This window comes from Rhipicephalus microplus, chromosome 5 (assembly GCF_043290135.1).
Source record: "Rhipicephalus microplus isolate Deutch F79 chromosome 5, USDA_Rmic, whole genome shotgun sequence".
Taxonomy (NCBI): domain Eukaryota; kingdom Metazoa; phylum Arthropoda; class Arachnida; order Ixodida; family Ixodidae; genus Rhipicephalus; species Rhipicephalus microplus.
Window position 1 is genome coordinate 175,562,319 of NC_134704.1, and position 16,023 is coordinate 175,578,341.

Genomic DNA, 16,023 nt, shown 5'->3' on the forward strand with positions numbered 1-16,023 from the left:
TGGACCGGTTGCACCGAACGATGGGCGACAGAAGCACCACGGACAAAGGGCAGGGGCCGTGGCGTGTACGTGCCTTCGTAGTATGGTATGTGCTGCGCTGACTCGAGTGAAACTGCAGGGACAGGATGAACGAACAATGGCGGCAATGCAGCAGGGCGCTTCAAGGCTTCCGCGTAGGTTGTTGTCCCACGGTGGTATTCAGCAGGAGCTGACGCAGCTGTATCAGGAGGCAAAGTGTCCCGGAGGGCCTGGTGCAGCTCATCCTTGATCACAGTTGCAATAGAGCTAACCGTAGGATGAGGTGTTACACCAGCCTTTTGCAACTCTTCACGTACGATATTACGGATGAGTTCACGTAAGGAGTCATTGCTGGTCTCAGCGGTGGCGAAAATGTCAGCAGTGGACATGCCACTGAATCGCCTGTCGTAGAGGTTTGATCGCTGCTGCAGCATTTTTTCCATTGTCACGGCTTCAGACAAGAACTCCGCGACCGTCTTCGGAGGGCTTCGCACGAGGCCGGCGAAAAAGCTGGTCCTTGACACCGCGCATCAAGTGACGCAACTTCTTGTCCTCCGTCATTCTTGAATCTGCCCGTCTGAAGAGACGCGTCATGTCTTCGACGTACGCGGTCACAGTTTCGTTCGGCGACTGGACGCGGGCAAGAATAGCTCGTTCAGCTCTTTCTTGGCGGTCAGCGCTGGCATATGTCTGCAGAAGTCTACGAAAGAATTCGGGCCATGTCGTCAGCTGCTCCTCTCGATTTTGATACCACGTGCGAGCCCCGTCTTCGAGATAGAAGTAGACACGACCCAGTTTCGCCGCGTCGTCCCACTGATTCAAGTTGGCTACGCACTCGAAGTCCGCCCACCAGTCCTCAACGTCTTCGTGCTCCGTACCATGGAACGTCGTCGGTGCCCGTGGGCTTTCCAACGTATAGCGGTTCGATGACGTGCTTCCCGTGCCGGTTGGCAAGGTTTGTACCGAAGTGCTGGTCATGTTTGTTGACGTGATGGAAGCAGTATCGTTGACTTCTGGAGGCAATCCCCTGATTCGGCGGCTGGTCTGATGCACGGGAGTATTGACTGGCACTGGACTCGTATTACGGCTTCCTGGGGGGGTCTGCAGCATCCGTGAGACCACCCAGCACCTTCCACCAGTTTGTCACGATGAGTCACAAGTACTGAGGGGATTTATTGAACGACCGGGTAGCTAGCTCTAAGATGATGCGTCAGTCGTGGCTGGCTCTCGAGCAGAGAAGAAGACACGCGATCTTCTTTTTCCCCGAGATTGAGAGCCGCTCTTGCTGTCGACCCACTACGTGCTGGTGGCAATATGTAAATATGTGAAATGTGAACAGTCTTGACATGCAAGGCAACAAAACAAAGAATTCGGCGTGGCACAATGGTTAGTGGGTTCAGTTGAGGATCCAGAGATGGCAGGTTCAATTCAGCGCTGTCGTACCTTTTTCTTTTTTACGGTTGCTTTCTACATTTTTTATACAACTATTTTTATTATTTCCTTAGTGGCAGCTCGTCACGGTGGTCCTGACGCTGCTTACGCTCCAGCATTGCCGGCTGGAGCGCGCCATCCGCCATCCCCTCCACCATACGCCTCCATACATCATGTGCCACTAACAATCTCCTCCCCCTAATCCACGAAAATGGTGGATAGTGGAATACACCGTTCCTATGGTGGACGTTTTTTTTTCAATAGGGATAATACTAAGTAGGGACAAAGGAGAGTGCATGAGAGGTGGTAATGTTTCGTCGCCTTTTCTTTTTGGTTATACATTGTTAATAACTCCTTAGTAACTCGCAATGTTGCTTGCTTAGCTCTTAGACATACTAAGCTGGTACTTTGAACCATTTATCAAAGTTCTCAGTGCCCCTCGTCAAGCACCTTGCACACACCCGGCCACGTTTGATGTTCTCATTTCCTAGGAGTGAACTGTCTGCACTCAATACTGCTCGGAAGAGGTGGAAATTTCTGCACGGTTTAGTTGCATGTTCTACGAGATGCACCAGAAAATTAGTCGAGCGCCTGAAATACCTCATCAGGCACTTTTTCCACACTATACGGTGCCTTTATGGCTTAGTGACACAGCCCAGAGGTTGCAGTCAGCTGATCCGTCGAAGCTATCGAGGAAAGACTGCAGGGTCACTTTTTAGAGATGTGCGACTCTTCGAACCTGTCATCGGTCAGTGTGGTGCCGTATCGTGTGCTGTGTTCTTCAACTCATCGCCTACGGACGAGCTCGGTGCACCACTTCTCTCTTTTTTTAGGTGGGGACTAACGCGGCTTGTGACCTTCCACTAATGGGAGTGAAGAGAGGACAACTTGTTGATTGTAGTGTTCTGAACTCGATCGTTTCGTCGAACGGAAAGTGTGGAGACATCCACGGTAATATAAAGCGAGTGTCGAGGCGCTCCAACCAGCACGCTACCACTAGTCGCCTAAATAAGCAATATTATCCGCTCAGGGTCATATGCACTACTTGTCTGTGAGGCCTGGCTGCTTCTGGTTTTGTGGGCGACCCCCGACTATGACAGTGCCATGCTTTTTTTATGTTTTTTATATCATACTAGGCATCTTACTCACAAAACCAGGCCTGTACGCTTCACAAGTTACTAGACACCATGCACGTTCCCCCATATTCGTTTTCAAGGCAGCGTGATAATGCATATATTCGTTTACCCTAAACGTGTTCTGAAGTCCAATCGCATCCATCATGGCCGCGAGTGGAATTGGAAGAAGAGCTGTGAACACAGAGCTTCCGGCGGTGGCAATTCCATTCGCGAGGCCCAACCTGCGGTTGAAGTAGTGTGCCAGTACAGCAAGAGAGGGCGCGTACGCCATCGTAGATCCTACTCCCAGCAGGCCACCGTATGTGATCCACAAGTATGGTACCTGTATAGAAAAGTTATCTTTCACACAGTGTTCCACACAGAACAATGGTCACGTGAGCGGCGCAGACACAAGGGGGAATAGGTGCATTTCCTTCCTAGTATATACTGTATTCCGATGAGAAGCTTCACTTGATGCGGACTTTAAACGATGTTCTAACAGATCAGTTCATCGTAAGTGAAGCCATTGTTCGTGCAAGAAAATGCTAGCCATTTTATGCTCACAAATGTAATCAGTAAGAATTCTCTAAATAGGAGAAGAGGACAGTGGTAAAATAAATGCAGGGAGGTCAATGAAGGTCGACCGCAATTGGTTACCTTGTACTAGGGATGGAAAAGGAAATGCTTGAGTAAAGAATAGAGCCGTTTCAGTTGTTAGCACCGAAGTAATAACAGTTTCAAGCTTCATAACACAAATGATTCGGTAGGCTTAAGAAGTACTAGGGGGCTTATTCTTTTGTACTTCGCAGCTTTTGAAGCACCTTCGCTGGAAGCAAAACTTTTTTCGATGGTGAGTGCATTTAAATTTTTTGCATGTAAAGTTGAGCAGAGGTTTAGCCTCGGCTTCGGCAATTACGTAGTTTTTCCGTGTGGTAGATACAGCGAAGCATGAACTGCTGGGCGAGTTGCTAACTCAACTGAGTTGTGCGAAAAAAGTTTAAGTACAAAAAGTGTCTAGGTGTCTTTCTTTTGTACTTGACTTTTTTTTCGCGCAACTCAGTTAGGGTAGATATAGCGTTGGGTTGTTGTCACCTTGGCGTAGAATTCGCCAAAATATTTTCATTAAAGACTGAGATATGGGATACCGTAGATTGTGTTACCTACGTTGTTGAATAGACTTTATTATTCCTCCTTCTTCTATTGAAAATTTTTTGCCGGCTAAACATACTGCTGCAGTATATTAACTTCGCAAAAACTTCGTAGACAAACACGTTGGCCAAGTAGCAAGAGAACTTCCAAATGCATGCATCGTAAATACGCGTTACCAGTATAGGTTATTGAAAAAAGAACGTCAGTATCATTAATTATTTTTCAGTGTCCCCATTTTTTACATAACGTTTTTCATGCACTGCTAGTCAACATGTCATAAAATTGTACGTTAGGAAAGTAGCTTCTGATGATGATCAGTTAGGACGGAAACTTTAAACAGAGAGAGTGGACACATTTATGTGGGAGGTCTTAATTAGAGCTCTTTATCTCTTTCTGCGTTCTCCTGAAAACGACTGCAAGAAGGAGGGAGAGTTGCAGGAACTTTTTTGGGATTAGCAATAAATGTGATGACCAGGACAGATGTGGAGCATTCTCGCATGTTAGTAATTTCAAAAGTGGCCAAAAAAAGTCCTTCACGTTACACTAAATTTGGCTCTTATGGAAACAAAATGTTTTACATTTCGGTAGTGTCCCGGGAGTTGCTTCTCTCCCAATTGTAAAAAAAATGGCAGCATATCCACGGAGTGAATGATGGATAGTGGGGCGAAGCACCCGTCCCTCCATCAGTTCTTGCTTCCGTCAATCCATGCGTGCGTCTGTGTGGCCGCCCGTGTGTCCATCCACCCGTCCGTGTGTGCGTCTGTTCGTGCGCCCGCACGTTTATCTGTGCGTCCATCCCTGCTTTCGTCCAGAGGAGGCACACGCACACTTTCTTACGGCTTGCTCTTCGTGTCTACTTCCCACCTTTAAACACTTCGAGTTCATGGTATATACTAGTTCACTGTATTCATGGCACTGCGCCCCAACGCTCACTAAACCTTTTAAAACCTAAAAGGTTACGCCCAGGGAGTGTAACGTAGCAACCCTTTCTTGTATTCTGTGCGTTGTTGAACAACTAAAAATTCGCAGCATGCACGTTAACTAAAAGCCAAATTCTCCTGTCTCTCATTCCTACTTAGCAGCCATTGGCATGTACATTGAGCACTATCTTTTATTGTTCAACAACGCACAGAAGAAATCTATCACCGGCACCACCTTGGAGGTCAAAATGTTATACTTGTTACACACTACTACAATGGCTACGAGGGACGAACTGGTGCTCTTATAAGAAGCTTCGCCCGTAAAATTATCGTGAAGAGAACGTTTTCTGCAGTTACATATAGGAATGTTGTCACGACTAGCGAATAATTTGGCGCTATACGTTAACACTACACGCTTATCCACTAATTCTCATCCTTCGTACTTCCATTTTTTTACAACAGATCCCTGAATAAGTGTTTTCTCTTTATTGATAATGTATTAAATATTTCCAAATAATGATCTCTCACTCGCACTTTCGCCGCTCCTGGCATTATTCGCATGGCGAATATCATTCACAAAGCTTTGTTAGTGTCTTGAATCCCGGTTTTTACAAACGGAGGTGTGCCGCGTCCACGTCGGGGCCGCCAAGCCGAGCCTTATCGCGTCATCGGGGACCTTTTGGATTGTCCGTAGCTTATCTTGATAAAACGCACTCTGTACCATTATCTGCAAGTAAAGCCATTGTTCTTCGGGGTCGGCGAGAGTCACGGGACAGCCCGCCAGCATCTGTCTGATCCGAAAGATGCCATCCCACGCGTCACACTCGTCTGAAATTTGACTGTCAGGGTGAACTTTATTGTGAAAATTCGCAGGGGGTAAGTTCCGATTCGCAGTAAGCGTAGCGTGACTGCCTGAGCACTGTTCAACTTTACGTGTGGCAGTGGGAATGGTCTACGCCTCAAATAATATTATTTTGTGATGTCGTTGTATGTAAATAAATTATCTTTATGATCCCCGGAATGGTAGCGGGCTGTCGGGCCGAGTGTTTGCCTTCTTTTTTTTAATTTTTGTGTCATCACGGTAGTCTTTAAGTACAAGCTTACTGTTTCTCTCCTAAAACAATGAATACGTGATATAGGGAGATGAGTCAGCAGTGCGGGCAGAAAGATCCACAAGCTTATACACCTGTCTAAGCTGACTCAAAGGTGAAAACTAGAGTAATTTTTCATGTTTGCAGTCTATTGCGATCTTTTGACCCTGTCGAAAGCCTTCTGCAGTCTACCTTTTTTGTACACTGCCTCTGAGACCAGATACAGTGGAACTTTTCTGCACCTCATATATAGTAGAACCTCCGTAATTCAGAAACCCTTGTTCTAGCGACCATAATATGTGACGACGTCATCGAACCGTCACAAATTTAGCCCATATAGAACGTCATGACGGCATGGTAGTATGACGTGCTCACGTCTCGGGGTTATGTCCTTGGGATACCCAGCAAATTCTCGGCGTTTTATCCGATATCTAAGGCTGCCACCTCCAATTTACGTTAAGCAAAGCACTTGGAGCTCTTCCGAAGTGAACAGCTTTGAACTGGTTGATGTTGCATCAATAAAGGGTTGCTGTGCTTGCGAAGGCAAGTGCGCGAGTGAATGGCACAAAATGTGGCACCTGCCGGTCACATCTTACTTTGTGGCTCCTCTCAAAAGTGGCAACTGCAACAAGGAACCAGAACCGTTGTTGTCGCATACACCAAGATAGCTCTTTCAAAGAACAGCTCTACTTCTACCAGATTTAGAAGCTTTGCAGGTCATTCGCGAATGAAGTGATAAGCCGTTTCACTTGCGGAAATGGATACCAGATAGATTTCTTCGTGGATGCATCACGTTTTGGTTGTAAAGGTCAACATTAAAAGGACCTGAGAATGGCTCATTGTTAATTTTTGTTATGCATGATGGCGATGATTATTAAACTAGTTGAAGATACTTATCCCGTTCCTCACAATGATGTTTAACTCTATACGTTACAATGAAAATCCCATTACAGGGTAGAATACCGAATACTAGCATCAGAATAATTTGCCTGCCTTCCTGTTCTCTCTCTCTCTCTCTTTGTTCTCATTGGAGCCTCTCACTGAGAGAAATGCTCAAGCTTGTTAATTATTGGAGAAGACGCCAGAAGCTAAAATTTTGCATTTACGTGCTGCCAGCAGGCGATCTTCGCTACCGACCGGCTTACCTTCAGCTTCGAGTAGGAGTGAACATGTGCTTTTTTTTCTTGGCGGCGCATGATTCCCACAACTTTTGCTATAGAAATTTTATATGCTAACTAAGAATACCTCGTTCTTAGACAGCCGTATATGAATACATCCAACGGTATGGGAGTATACGTGTACCTGCTTTTTCGTTTATTCAGTACTGTCGGTGGTACTACAATACACTTCTTTATGGGCTTGAAGACTATTCACTTGTGTAACTATTTGCGTCTCGTAAGTGACGTCTTAGACCCTAACCGCTTTCTGAAAACCGTTTCCTTTGTATATAAAATAGCATGAAAATATAGACAAAAACGTAAGGAGACGCGACGCGGCACTGAATTCAGAACTAAAATTTGCCGAATGTATAACACAGCATGAAATGGTAGTTCAAGAAGAAAAAAAGATTGCAAGCTATTCAAGCTGAACCAACCACAACGTAGCCTTCAAGCGTGTGCTGCACTGTACAGTTCCGCAATCTGTACATGTCACATACTTGCCTTGTATGCCCAAGAGCTTAGTAGGAGCCCTATGGATCCAATGAGGCCACCGCAGATCACGGTTATCCGAGCTCCAAACTTGTCGGCCAGAAGACTCGCCACTGGCGACAGGGCGAACGTCGAGCCAACGCATAGTGAACCCACTAGTGCTACGATAGAAAAAAGAAAAGCGCATTCAGCACTAAACAAAGATCAAGGAATGCTTTTCAAATGAACACAATTGATGCGCATCACCGCCAAGTAACGACAGATTGCTCGCTCCACACTGCATATAGCAACAACTTACCATCAAAACAACATGCCACCTTGGTGCCAAGTCAAAATGAAATTGAAAACGCGTTACAGAAGTGACACGCGTTAAGAACGCAGTAAAGTTCACATCGATGGCACTGGCCTAGACTCGGGCATCCATTCTTACATATAAAACATTGCTTTTTACTTTACTATTCATCCACTTAACGCGATATACACAACTACTGTTTTCATTACAGTACTGCTCCCTCTCTTAAGGAGAGTCCGGCTTCTGTTTCCTTCTTCCAACTCTTTCTGAAGGCTTCTTCGCTATACGTACTAGTGTCGATGCCACTCTGCTACGACTCTTACTTCGGAGTGAGCGGTATTGTAAATAATTAAATAAAATGGGCGAGTATCGGCCATGCTTCCGACAAGGCCGTAACAGTTGCGGGCTCACACTGTTCCATCTGGTAATGTTGCGGTAGCAGTTATACGGACACTCTCTGCTGGGTTTTGCCCCCGGCGTCGACGCCACCATCACTCACTGCATGTAAACGCAAGAAATAAAAATAATCTAAAAATGGTCTCCGGCGCGCGGAATCGAACGTGGGACCTCTGCGTCGTGAGCGTGAAGCGTCAACTACTGAGCCCCCTAGGAGCGCTTCCCTGAACGTTCAAAAGGCAGGGTATCTATCATTTATTGCTGCTAGCTGGCATCTTGACAGAAACTATCGTGTTTTCAGCATTGCAAGCAAGATGGCTTAATGAGCACCTGTCGCAAAATTGTTCTCAACCCACGCGTACTTCGCGCCGCGGAGAATAAAGGGACGACGCTCAATCACGCGCCCATATCTCGCGGTTGGGAGGATCGTACGACTTGGCTGGACTTGGACGATTCCGTTGTAGTTACTAGGCGCACAAAGTTCACTGCAATCGTTGCACAGTCTCAGTTTGCAAAGTGGTGCGCTCTTCAGACAAAGTGAAGTAATAACTGAAATGCTTTTTCGCGTTCATCTGTACTTGTGAGTACGTTTCGTGCGTCATTTGTGCGTCAGAATCACGGGGAATGTTTAGATCTGCTTGACATTCTGTGCGTTACCTTCCAATTTGTTGCTATCGCGTTAATTGTTTCGCCTTTGCGGCAAAGCTGTGACATTTTACCGTTATTTGACAGTAAATACGAACGTAAGCCATCTAAAGTGTACTGACACGAAATTTGAATATTTTGGCTTGATGCAATCGAAACCGAGGTGATTGTAGCCCTTAATACAGTATCGTAATTTGTAAACGTATTCAACTTATCTTTGTTACCACTACCTTTAAAAAGCACTTTCGGTTTCGCCATCGAGGTGACGGCTTCGCAGTTTCGTAACAACGCAATTTTGACAGCTGGGAACTCTCGAAGTACTAGCAGAAGCTTTTGTTTTTTAGTTTTACAGTCTTACAGATGCAGAGTTACGTGAACACTAAAATAAATGAAAACTATTTCATACGTGCTGTCTGGCACCGCTGGGTGGATACCGTTGATATTGCGTGTCATGAAAACAAAAAAAAATGTCCTTCTTGAACTGCCTACGAAAGTGCTCTTTAGTGCTTAATGAATGCGCCGCTAAAGTTATAAATATTGTTTCGTATTGAAACAAGGATGTATATGTAGCATGTATAACGAACAATCTCGAGAGAAATTCAAGAAACAGCGCCCTGAGAGCTGCCGTTCAGTGCTTCTATTTAAAGTTTCGTCGGATGTCATGAAGTCATTTCCAGGAATTCGTATGAAATGGTAGAGCTGTTGCACCACAATCCACACAATGCCTATTGAGATGCTGTGTTTCGTCTCGTTTTACGGTATGCTAAAGCGCCTTTTTGTTTAAGCTATCACACCATAGTAAACAACCTTTCTTTTTTTTTTGTAAATTACACAAGATGCCTGTGCTCCAATATCCGCATTAAAGCACTCGAGTAGTTCACCAAGTCGCTCAGTTACCGGCACCGGGCTCTAAGGGCCTTAGCGTGTCAATTTTTGAGACTATAACCGTTTAGCGCTGTTACTAGTAAAGCGCTCAACCAGCCGCGCTGCTCCAGTCACGGGGCACTGATCAGTGCTGCGTATTCAACTGTGCACAATCGTAAATATGCTTGCCCAAAGCTTGTTCATTGGACTTATGAGTGTAAAGTTTATTGCAATCTCTAGACATAGTTTCCGTCTAAACTTTTCGTTAGATAAACCACAAACACGATTTCATGTTTTAACGAGAGGATAGCTATATTTGCGGAGATGTACTAATTGGGAGCACCCAAGTTTTAAGATGAAAATGTTTTATGCTGGGGTCCACCAAGGCTCAAATTTCATTGTAGTTTTATTTACCCAGTCTATTTGCGTAATAGTCCCTACGGACAACTATGGCGCAAGTGACCCTTGTTGTGATCTCATAACTGCTTTCACTGTGAAAGTAATCGGAAACGGCAGAACAGCGCACAAAGTGGGTGCATGTTATGTAGGCACGCCGCTGCGGGCATAGAAGAGTCCGTGCCATGACGTTGCCAATGCCTGCTTTCAGGTGGCGCCAGCCCGGCATGATGGACCTAATTTAATTTATACGATAGTGCTCAGGTGCACCACCACTCCGTTGACGCATTTCTGTCACGGATATTACCTTGGAAAGTATATACCAACAGACGGCGAAAAAAAAAACTGGAAAGAACGGTTCCATCGCGAGGCGTCAAACCACCGACCTCTCGCTCCAAATTCGCTGCGTTAATCAATACGCCACAAAGCGTACGTTGTCAGGGTTCCTAACGGCAAACTATTCATATACACCATGTACTGTTTCGTCGTCCTCAGAGCTCCACAACTTCATTGCCTTTTCGTCACCAAGAGCAAGATGGCGTGAAGGGCTTCCATTAGGTACAGAGCCTTCATGTGCGCGCGTATCCGTATTTTATGGTGGTGACAACTTTGATCATGGTTGCTTAAAACTGGCTAGAACAGCCGCCATACTTGATGGGCCGCCATGGTGGTTCTCAATGGTCACTCATTTGCATTGAAGGCAGCATGGGTTTCCATAAAAAGGGGGTGGTTCTTGTTTTTTATATGGCAAGTTCTGAAAGCTGAAGGGTCGGTTTCTGAAATTAGCCGCTGTTTTGTAGAACAAAAAAAACATGTTCGTGACTCGAGTTTGTATCAAATAATGTTAAAATAGTTCATTTCTCTCACCTGGTAAAACCATCGCATTGGCGGAATGAGTATATTTAGGGAGCCTGTATTTGCGAGTGGGAGAAGCTCGATGCCACTGTGAACGGACTTTAATGTCTGCGCCACATTTTGGAAGCAAATTCAACTTACCACTGCAGACACCTAAAAGCCTTCTAAGGATCGAGACGGTGCTGTATTATACAACGGTACCCATAACGACAGGAAAGGCAGATCAAACAACCGGGTAGCTCCAATGTTCTCTGTAAACCGCATAACTCCGCTAGCCTGTTTCTCATACCCTGAATATTGCTTTTGTCCGTAATATAATTTTCTGCAGCAAGTTTACTTCCTGAGAATAAATTTGTACAATGCACTGCTTAAAAACTTTACAAGCTGGAACCATTGTCAGAAAATAGTAGGGCACTCAATCTTGTTACACCAACCCTTCTCCTTCCCCCGAAAGCCTGCATATTAGGCTAGGGGTAAAGCAAAGAGGATCAACAAGGGACAAACCAAGTTTTTCCAGGTCACATTTTATTGCGAACAACATCCAAACAGCATCTGGCCTTAATTTATTCAAACCATCTTGCCTCCTTTGGTGGAAGCTTGTGTCCTCGCAGAGGGCCTAGAATAAAGCATTGTGGAAGGTACATCTAAGGTGAAGTCAAACGCAGTTCATACCGCAGCTTGCTCATCCGCGCCAACGTGCAGCTGTCGCAGTGCGGTGGAGCAGAAACACCTGGCCGCGAGAACCAACATGGCGCTTCTTGTCAAGGAAACGGAACCAGGATTGGCAACATTGTATTTTAGCGGGCGGCTGTAAGTGATGGGTCAAAGGCTGACACCAGCCTAAAACACGGAGACACGCGCAAATGGAGGCTCAATAGCGTTAGGTAAAGTATTGGGCACGCTATGAAGGAGGCCGCCTCTGGCGTTTCCCTGAACGCCACCTTCACAGAGGGGGGTTTCTTCTGCGCGCGCGCTTATCAAACATTTCATTCGGGAGAGCACAAAGGTCACTTCAGGCTGCCGCGGCCGCGTTTACGAAAAAACCACGCCGCTCGCGCACGGAGGAATAAGCATTGTGACACTTGTTCGCGCTTGTCGTCTTTATGCTTGTGCGTTCGTTTCAGGCGTATTTCTTTCGGTTTGAACAGTGTGCTTTGGGTGTCGAGCTGTGACAGTTATTTCAAGTTTCTCCTGTACATGCTCCTTTCATGCGTGCATTCTGCTTTAGGTGCGCGCTGCAAGTTTTGAGCTGCTCACCGTTTTTACGTGATTTCGCGATTTGCTGCTGTAGTACTCATTCTTTCATCATCGTAGCGAGACAATGCACAGCGAACGATTAACTACCTCCGTAAAGGCAAGTTCGACTTTCGTGTTATAATGACTTCTTAAAAGAGGGATCAGCGACGTTTTACCATGAAAGCTGTTATGAGATCACAACAAGAGCACGTGCGCCATAGTTTCCCGCCGGTGTCCGTAACAACTCTTGCAAGAAAAAAAAATAATAAATGGACAACATTAAGGACAAAATTGGAATCAATAAGAGCCCACTGGGTGTCAGCCTGGTATTTTAGAACTGAGCAACACTGGTGCTTCACACTCGCTTGCCAACAGACCCTAGGCAGGCTTCATGACGGGAAAGGAATCGCGGTAATATCAGTACTAATGCATTTTACAAGAGCAACGAAATAACCAGGCGTCACAGAATTCAAATTGTGTAAAGAATGGGTCGTCAAATGCACCAATCTACTGCAAAAGTTTCATGCACAATTCTTCATCGTGATCAGCCACAGGCCCCGCCGTGGTTGTCTAGTGGCTAGGGTACTTGGCTACTGACCCGCAGATCGCGGGATTGAATTCGGCCGCGGCAGCTGCATTTCCGATGGAGGCGAAAATGCTGTAAGCCTGTGTGCTCAGATTTGCGTGCACTTTAAAGAATTCCAGGTGGTCAAAATTTCCGGAGCCCTTCACTACGGCATTTCTGACGGTCATGTGGTGGTTTTGTGACGTTAAATTCTACATATCAATCAATCAGCAGCCACAGCACTAAAAATTGTACAAAATTGCTTGCAAGTTTGTAGCGGGTATCATGCTTCTCATATCAAAAATTTAGAAAGGATCACATCGTGAATGTCTTCCTACAACACCACATATATGGGTATTTGTTGCATAGTGGTCACCCTGCAAGTGACGCTGTAGCAGTTACCCAGATAATGTCAAAAAACACTCCAACAAGGCCGCTATTTTAGCTTTCGCTGTGACTGTGCTGCGCGTCATGCGCAACCATGGTGGTTTTTCTTTTTTGTTGTTAAAACGAAGAATGATAATGTCTAAAGTTCGACGTCTCAAAACAACTATATGAATGTGATAGACACCGTAGTGAGGGGTTCCAAAAACTTTGATCATCTGGTGTTCAGTGCACTGACATAGCACAGTACACAACCCTCCACTCTTGCGCATCCACCAAAATGCGCTTGGCTCAGTCGGGGTTGTACCCGTTACCTTTGAGTCAGCAATCAAGTACCCTGACACTGTTCAACTGAATCGAAATGAAATGAAGACAGAAAACAGCACAAATGTATGTATACATACCTTTTGTTTAAATTAGCAGTGCTGAAGCTTTAGTTTAAAAACCAAAAAAAAAGAAATTAAAAACTATACCAATAAACTGGCTATACAGAGTTAAAATTGTTTCGTGTCGGATAGTGGACTTACGCTATCCAACACGAAACCATTTTCACTCGCCGTTCATTAAAATCAAAGCGTTCGCACTCTATACTTCGCCGACACTAAGCTTCTGTCACGTCATACACAACAGAAAGGAAGCAAAGTCATCGAAGCGTTCCCCATACCAAGGAAAGGTGAAAACAAATTCGGCAGATCCCACGTACCTGGGAATCAACGTTATGCGAAGCATGCGGATGAAAGGTGAGACCGTGTTGTAACTGTTTGATGGAGTGACATGTACGAAATAATGCTAAATATATGTGCAAATGTTTCACGCACAGACATATGTTGAAAAGTTTCAGATGCTCATGTATCCAGTTGTTTGCACTTGTGCAACGATATCAACTCGAACTTGCGTATTAGCAACAACAGAAGCTGATGTGAAGCGCTGATGCACGTGGAGATGCTGGCCCTGGACACTGCTACATAAATCAACCTCTGCGCATGGAACCTAACCGCAACTGACGTTAACCCGACGTGACGGCTGTATCAAAGGAGCACGTGTGTAATGCTTATAAAATTGGGTAGGCAGCACTGCAACTGCTATTGACGTTTCACTAATCTTAGCGTCTGTTTGAAAAGTAGTTCCGAGACGTGGCGTTGCTCTGTGGTAGAATGCTTGACTGCCACGCCGAATGCTTGGGTTCGATTCCTGCTGGGACCTTGAATTTTGTTATTTGCATTCGTCAGTGGGTCAGCGCTGCCTATGTCAGGTGTTTCTTAAGATTGACATTTATTCTATGTTGGGTCGACGCTACCGATGTCGGGTATTGCTTAACGTTCACGCGTTAAAATAGCCAATGTGTGTTCACGTCATTCCTGGGTAAGTGTCAATCACCTGTGGCACATCCCGCGTACCAGTGGCACATACCCACTCGTGGGTATGTGCCACTGTCTAGCGGGGAGTGTTTGACGACGCACGTGACGGGATTGTGACATTACTCATGTCTTGACCAGCGGGTCATATTCGTCAAACCATCTTAACCTCCCATGCTAATTTTGGTTCACGCCAAGTTAAGGGGGTGACCACGAGAGCACTCGAACGTAAGCGGCTAGACAGATAGGTACGCTCAAAGTCGCCGAAGTTCGCTAAGAAATGCTTCGCATTTAGAAGTATCAGCCCGACTTCTATCACGATAAGTGACGCGGAATTTTAATACACAAGCGCCACTTCGCAGCCTGCCCTTGTTGAACAGAAGCATTATCTGTTCTGCATTATTTCACCTTTATATTTGCATATCCTTTTTCTTATTATTACGATAGTATTTATATCGACATCTTGGCTGGATTTTGACACCGGCGTCGGCGTCAACGTGGACGTTGGCGTCGATGTCATGCCCCGTATATGTATACGTATCCATATATATGAAAACGCAAGTAGGAAAAAAATTCCAGAAAAAAAATGACTTCAGCACCCGGAATCAAACGTGGGACTTCCGCTTCGTGAATGCGAGGCGTTAACCACTGAGCCACCGAGTGACTTTTTCTTCTTTATTGCCTTCTTGACTACAGGTCAAGTTAATCTGACAATAACACATCACACGCGTTTCATGTGCGTTAACAAATCAAACAAAGATATCACATCTTCAACACAGTCGGTAGTCCTATACACATCTCGCACTTTGATAACAGCTTCCACGAAACACTCACGAACAGATAGAACTCTTACATTACAGTGGCTGTACGATACCATGCTATGCCAAACCGAATGAAGACCAAGTAGGAAAATAATGTCTAAAATTGTAAAGTTCCGTGCGCTATGGGCATGTGTGAGGCATTGACGAGGCTGACATCTTCTTGGGTGAAAAAGAACCTTGAGTCCTCTATCGCGCTTGCTTATAAAGCCACACCAACAGGAGAGAGGGAAGGGAAAGGACACGGCTCGTGTCTAGTGGAAATGATGACGTGTGTTGCACTATCACATCACGATACATCCTTCTCCTTTTTAAGGTGCACATACTAGAACAACTAGTGTAATGCACGTATTACCAGCACACAAACACAAAAAGGAAAGAGTTTAGGGCAACTGTTTGAAATTTGAGTCGTATTGTAGGTGCTAAGGTGGCCTGGACTGGCGGCTAGATCTTCGTAATGATGTAGTGGGGAATGTCTGGTGGTGCATTAAACATGTCGGGCAGGTCAGGCGTAGCAGGTGCAGTTTGTTAAATTTCGTCAGTACTGGGTTCACTTTCCGGGGCACCCTGGATGCAAGCTTCGCTGGTGGGGAGCAGATGTTGTCTTTTCCGATTGAAGTCTTCTGTTGTCTTCTGTCAAGACTTTGTACGATCTTAGATACAGCCGCTTGATAACTTTGGCTTTCCGTGACCAATACATTTCTTGATCCTAACAGCCTGTCCCTTGTCCAGTGGCGGCAGATCCCGTTCGGAATGTTCCTTCTGAACAGGTTTTCACACTTGCGTTGTCTTCTGGTCACTGGAATCTGGAAGAGTCGACCTTAATCGCCTTCCTTGGAGTAGT

At 45.5% G+C, this 16,023-nt stretch overlaps 1 protein-coding gene across 1 annotated transcript in view; it reads right to left on the reverse strand.

Moving 5' to 3' along the window:
• LOC119174111 (monocarboxylate transporter 10) overlaps positions 1–16,023 on the reverse strand; it is a 206,336-nt gene that overhangs the window by 146,655 nt on the left and 43,658 nt on the right. Inside the window, exons 3-4 of the mRNA XM_037424918.2 lie at positions 7,386–7,534; positions 2,695–2,907 (exon numbers count right to left, since the gene is read on the reverse strand). Of these exons, the coding sequence (XP_037280815.1) occupies positions 2,695–2,907; positions 7,386–7,534 (362 nt within the window). The remainder of the gene's footprint in view (positions 1–2,694; positions 2,908–7,385; positions 7,535–16,023) is intronic.